The sequence below is a fragment of the Camellia sinensis genome, chromosome 3, assembly GCF_055761805.1.
Source record: "Camellia sinensis isolate YWXY chromosome 3, ASM5576180v1, whole genome shotgun sequence".
In the NCBI taxonomy this organism is placed as follows: Eukaryota; Viridiplantae; Streptophyta; class Magnoliopsida; order Ericales; family Theaceae; genus Camellia; species Camellia sinensis.
Window position 1 is genome coordinate 39161048 of NC_138963.1, and position 6954 is coordinate 39168001.

Below are 6954 nucleotides of genomic sequence, written 5' to 3' on the forward strand. Positions count from 1 at the left end.
CTGATATGGCATTTAAAATTTCATTTTATCTCCCAAACTATACCTTAAAAATCAATTTACCCCCAAATTAAAAATCAATTTGCCCCCCAAACTATACTTTAAAAATCAATTTGCCTCCTACATCAACACATTCCGTCCAATTGTGGATGGAAGGTGACAGCAGGGGTCTAATTGATCAATTTGTAGAAAGTTCAGGTACTAAATTGAAATAAATCGAAGTATGGGGGTCAACGTGAAAAACGCGTGATAGTTTGGGAGGAGAAATGATATTTTCTCTTTTTTTTTATCTCATATTTTAGCAAAAAAGCCAAAAAATTACTAAAATAACATGTTATCAAACGAGGCCTAAAAAATCAAAATGCCTATAACCTATACCAAAAAGTTAAAGATTTTCTTTTTTCTCTACTTTTTACACATCTTTTTGTAAAAAATTAAAAAGTCATTCCAAATATATTGATTTTTTTTGACTTCATATTTTAACCAAAAATAAAAAAGTTACTAAAATAACATGTTTCCAAACGAGAACTAAGTTGGTTATATTATCGTACATAACTTTGTGTTATTCTACTTAACTACTCAAAAGTCTCGTATATCCTATATTATTGATTATACCTAACTTTGTTGTGTCATTCTACTTAAATAATCGAAAAGTCTCCTATATCCTCTTTAGAAAATAAAACAATGTGGGGGGTTTATACGTCACTTTGTGTTATTCTAGTTAATAATCGAAAGGCATATCCGCCTCGGAAATCAATATCAACAGTTGGATGCTCCCTACATTATGTTTGTATAGTAAGGCTTATATATCAATATTAGGGATCAAATAATTTTGTTGCAAAAAGTATCATTATTATATTTTAGATACAAAAATTGAATATTAGTGATAAATTATTATCTTTTTGGATCAAATTTTTTATCTCAAAAAATAAATCATTTTGAGACTAAATTATTTTATTCCTAAAAATCTATTTATTAGTGACATTTTAAATATCTTATATGTCGTAGTGTCATTTTATTACAATTGTCCCAATTCATTATCCAAACACAATGAGGGATCTCAAAAGAGTATCCCTAACTCTTTATAAATAGCCGTAGTAGTAGAAGATAATAGATATGCAATTGAATTCTAAACAGAATTGCACCTTCAATGGCTTCCCTACTCACCTTCCTGGCCATTATAGCCACTGCATTCTTCTTTGTCGACACCTTTGCCATTCCTACAGCCAGACAGCTAGAGGGTATGCTCTCTCTCTCTCTCTCTCTCTCCACTTCTCATATATATATATTTGCTGTGCTTCTCCTCTATATGAAGTTGGAACGTAGACTAATATAAATCGTTTAATTACATGGACTTTAATGGATTTGGATTACATCTTACAAATCTAATTAAAATTAAATTTAAATGGGTTAAATATGAATATTCATTTAATCGTTTAAACGAGTTCCACCACCTCTACCACCAACCACGCTGCTACTGCTTCCACCACCATCACTACTCCACCTCTACCACTATTGCATTTTTCACCACCATCACCGCTGCCAATCGCTAGGAGGAGAAAATGTTTTCATAATCCAGCTAACAATGATTAATTTTGTTTTTTTGTTTTTTTGCCCCAGAGCTTGAAACAAGTGCTGCGTTTAGCTACTCTGGCGACACTGGCCCTGACAAATGGGGAAGCTTGAGCCCTGATTATGCGGCATGCTCGAACGGAAAATCACAGTCTCCAATTAACATTGTGGAGAACAAAGCTGTTCCTAATAAAACCTTGAAGCCCTTAAGAAGACAATATTACCCTGTAAATGCTACGTTGGTTAACAATGGCTACAATGTTGAGGTATGTTACCCATGGTCATAGTTAATAAAAATTTGAAGTTATTTCAGGAAAACATAAAAGATTTATTAACGTTTGAGGTTTGAGTTGTCCAATTTGTAACGGAATTTTTGAAGTTAATTAGATGGAAATGTTATATTTCTCTATTTTTCATATGAGTTTATAGCACATTCATGTATTTGACGGTTCATTTCCTTCATTTATGTACATTCTTGCCAATTATGTATATTGGGTGGCTCATTTGCAAGCACAATAGGTAAATGGTAAAAAAAAAAATAAAAAATTAGAGCGTGCGAGGAAGTGACAAACTGTAACTTTGACTTTGAATTAGTGAAGGGTTATTTATATGACAATTCCTTAAATTATTGAAAAATATCATTTTGATTTCCTAAATTATAAAAACATATAAATAGATCCTATAAACTATTAAAAAGTATCACTTTAACTTTCTAAACTATAAAAGAGTACAAACAAACCCCCTAAATTATAAAAACGTACCAATCAGTGTGCTTGGTTTCAATTTTCTAGATTCAATTTTCTGGAAATTAAGTTTTTTATTTTTCGTATTTTTTTTTATTTTAGTGAATCTTTTTAAAATTTTAAGCAATTTTTTTATTCTTTTAGATACACCTTACTTAGATGTATCTAAAAAGTAAAATTTTTGTAAATTTTTTTAAAAAATAATAATAAATATACAAGAATAAAAAAAATATATTGAATTCTTGGTTTTTTTTTTTTTTGGTATTTATTAATTTTTTTTTAAATTTTTTTTCACAAATATTATACTTTTTAAGTGTATTTATTGATTTTTTTAAGGGGGTAAACCGATACTTCTCAATAATTTAAGTGATTCATTTATATGCTTTTATAGTTCAGAGGGTAAAAATAATATTTTTCAATAATTTGAAGTCTCCTTGTAAATATAGGCTTATGAGGTTTTCACAAGACCTCTTGCATATTAGTTTATTTATATAAATGAAAGTATCAAGTTTCTAGGTAGGAGAAAATAAGACCCCCCCCCAAAAATGGAGAATCTCTACTAATCGCAATGGTAAAAAAAATGGATTTTGTGGCATTAAGAATTGTGTGTTATTGCTCAATGTAGAATTTTTGCATGTAGATGGAATTTGGAAATGCAGGAGCAGGAGTGTTGATTGGAAATGGAAAAAACTACACCTTGCAGCAAATGCACTGGCATACTCATTCTGAGCACACAATTGATAATGCCTCGTATGTCTTCTCTCTTTCGAGTTTTGTATAAGCCCATAATTGTTACAATTACAATGACATAAATATTTGGACAAATTTTATTTTACCTTGTGCTTTTATCCATGTGCGGATTAACCCTGTGCTTTTGTTCATGTGTGGATTACCCCATTGTGGTTTGTGGATTAAAGCGTTTAATCAAATATTCCGTCCAATTTAACAGTAAGTGTGAAACACGTGACAGACATAAGGCGGCTTATATGCTCATTTTCAAATTTTAAGGGGATAAATCACATATAGAATAAAGCACAAAAGGTTAAGGTGCACTTTACCTTCCAAACAAATGATGAAAATATCCGTAGTTCACATACTTAAGTTACTTATATATAGAAATATTTTAGTCTTTTTTATTAAATTATTAACAGGTCTAACGGTGCACTTCAGTTCATAAACCACAAAAGGGCTATGTGGTTATTTACAAAAATAAATGGGATAATCCCACATAGACTAAACCACAAGGGCTAAAGTGAAATTTCCCTAAATATTTTCTACTAGTTACACTTCCAAAGTTGCTTATGGCTAAATTTTGATAATTACAGATTCGATGCAGAGCTTCATCTAGTCCACAAGGCTAGCGATGCCAACATCTCAGTTATAGCCATCCTTTATGAACTTGGCAATGGCAACAAATCTGATCCTATTATTAGCAAGGTAGAATATATCTTGCATTTCATCATATTTGATCAATTAGAACTAGGGATGGAAGTGGAGACGGGTTTGTAGTGTCCGCCGCCGCCGCTAATCATATTTTGGATGGGAGGAGGGCAGGGCAAATCCAGGGAGGTGGCAGAGGAGGAGCGGTAGGCGCGATAATTTTACAGCTTTAGAAATGACACTACTAATAAAAATGAATGATGGTGTAATATGTTATGGATAATAATTGTTAAGTGATGAGAATTATATATTAGAGATAAAGAAATATAAATGAACGTTGAGTGTAATATTTTGGGAGTATTTTGTCATACACACCACCCATACTATATGCACCTTTAGTTATACAATTTTCTTCTTTAGTTATGACATTATTTTGAAATATTTGGTTATAACTTTTTGGCGTTTTGGTTATGACTTATTTATTTCTCTATGACTGAGAAGAAAGTATGAAATTATGTCATTTTTTTTTGTAGTTATAAGATGCATATAATATATAGACTTTGAGGAGTGTGTACCATAATCTTTCCCAATATTTTGATATTTTAATCCTATATTTTAGAATATGTATTATATACAAACAAATAAATTTAACAAATATAATTAGGGTGGGCGCAGGGTAGAATTAATGGGGTTGGGAAGAAAGGAGTAGGATCCCCTCCAATCCAGATTTTGGGGTTGGGAAGAAAGGAGTAGGATCCCCTCCAATCCAGATTTTGGAATGGAGGGGATACTATTTGGGTCATTGAGGTTCACCACGGGTTCCGTTTCTATGATCTGAACTGTTAATTTTGTTGGGCACTTCGTGTATTTCATTGGTAAAAGAAATTAGGTCGATCCGATAATTGTAACTTGTTTAATTTTTCACTAAAAAAATAGCTAACAATTATGTTTTTAAAAATAAACTATACATTTTTTTTAGTGACAAACACAATGAATTAAATAAGTTACAATTATCGGATTGACTTAAATTTTTTTGTGAAAGAAATAGACAAAATGTCCGACAAAATGAATTGTTCGGATCATCGAAACAGTACCTGTGGTGGGCCCTACGGATCTAAACAGCACCCTTCAGTCTAAAATCTAAATTGGAGGGGATCCTAATTCTAGAACAAAAACCAATCCTTGCCATAATAAGACTTATCAGGGATGGAGTAGAGAGAAATTGGCATCCCTAATCACAGTTTGGTGATAGTATTAAAGCCAAAAATAGAAGTGACTATGAGAAAACTTTATATTGAATTTGTTATATATGGTTTTAAAATAAACGAAAGCGTTTCACAAGTTCCTAATTTGTGGTGCTTCATGGTTGCAGATCCAAAGTCAATTAGCTAAGTTGGCAAGTAATGAAACAGAAATTGATATTGGGACCTTTGACACCTCGCAATTGTGGAAAAAAACCAACAAGTATTATAGATATGTTGGTTCTCTCACCACTCCTCCATGCACTGAGAATGTTATCTGGCATGTCTTGGGCGAGGTACTAGCTAGTTCATTTCAACAACAAAATTTTCATTTGCTTCTTCTAGAATAAAGAATAATTAGAATATTTCCTTTTCTTAAAAAGAACGAAGGGAAATACTAGTATAATAATAAAATCTTTGTGTTTTCATCAAAAATACACTAGAATATTACAAAACACATCAACATGCAGTGCAATATATTGAACTAATAAATTGTGTTGACATGAATTTGGAATTTTCATAAAGGTTTGTTCCTAGGGAAAAAAAATGACAGGCTTTATTTTAGCATATTCTAATAAATACAGTTACTCCTCATATATATAATAATATTATTATAACTACATATCCAAGTAAATTTTTACATCTTATTTTGTTGGGACTGTACGTACTTTTTTTAGAATGTTTTACACTTGTATTTAATATTTAATAAAATTAAGTTGTTAGACAATACTTAATAATCTTTTATATGGATGACTATATAAATCTCAATGTGTTTAATTAAGGGGCAATTACACCTCAGTGGATTTTTCAACAAATAATTATATATTAATGACAAATATTATAATTATAATTATAATTATTAATATTTATAAAAATTGTAATTATTTTTTGATAATACTACTTATTCGATATTTCCCCTTTAATTAATCAATTATTAGATTTTTACACATTTTGATAGATTTCAAATCTGTTTCCAAACATTTTTATGTATTTTTGAGTTCTTTTTTATCACTTCTAAAGCATTTAGGAAATGAAAATCTGTATCCTTGTACAAAATGCAGGAGAGACCAATATCTAATAACCAAATAAATGCTTTGAAGGCTCCATTGCTATCGACATGTAAGAATAATTACAGACCTGTGCAACCATTATATGGACGACAAGTTGCGTTATTCGATGATTAACAATTTACACAAGTATTGATGAAGACAAGTCGCTATGAGCATCTACAATGGGATAGTTAAAGTGATAAATGTGGGACTTAAAAATGTGTATTAAGGTGTGTTAATTTTAGAAAGTAAGTAGTGATGTAATGAATGTGTTAAGATGTGTGTTAAAATATATATATATATATATATAAACAATAATAAATAATAATAATTGAAAAGTGCAGTGGGCCCCACCCCACTGTACTGTCAGTGCCCCTCTCTCTCTTTCTCTTTTCTTTTTCCTGCTTGTTCACTTAGCATCTGACACTAAAAATAAAGTCGGCTAGCCAAAAAAAACAGTCGGCCGGTCAACTGCAAATTTATTTATTTATTTATTTTTACTTGAAGGGTCCGGACGTCCGGGAGGACGATCGACCGAATATTCGGCTAGATGACCCCACGACACTTCCCCATGTCTCCCTCCTTCTCTCTCGCTAGCTAAAACCGTAGCCACAGTTAACACATAAGTTAACACACAATACTAACAACTAACACTAACACACAAGTTACCAACTTCATTGGAACACAAAGCAGTGTTTTGAGCTGGTCAAAAATTAGCAACTGACACTAAAACATTTAACTAGTCCATTGCTAATGCTCTAAGTAGAAAATGCTTCAAAATAGTATTGAGGCTCAAATAAAGAACAATCTTGTCTTTGTTTATCTCATGAATGATCTTTGATTGGCTTCTCCTTGAGTCATTCTCATTGCATGCTCAATTAGTCTCAATTTCTCTATAGTCTTCAAATGCTTAAGAGCTTATCAAGCAAAGTATGATGGAACTTACTTGTTTATTTCATGAACAATCTAGAC

General features: G+C 31.2%; 1 protein-coding gene across 1 annotated transcript; it reads left to right on the forward strand.

The window, feature by feature from the left end:
• The first annotated feature begins 1063 nt into the window (after positions 1-1063).
• On the forward strand, positions 1064-6351 carry LOC114269467 (alpha carbonic anhydrase 1, chloroplastic). Its single transcript, XM_028210782.2, has 6 exons — positions 1064-1238; positions 1618-1835; positions 2953-3062; positions 3638-3749; positions 5065-5229; positions 5995-6351. Exons 1-6 carry the CDS (start codon positions 1148-1150, stop codon positions 6115-6117), a joined length of 819 nt encoding a protein of 272 aa, XP_028066583.1. The 5' UTR covers positions 1064-1147; the 3' UTR covers positions 6118-6351.
• Positions 6352-6954: the final 603 nt, after the last annotated feature.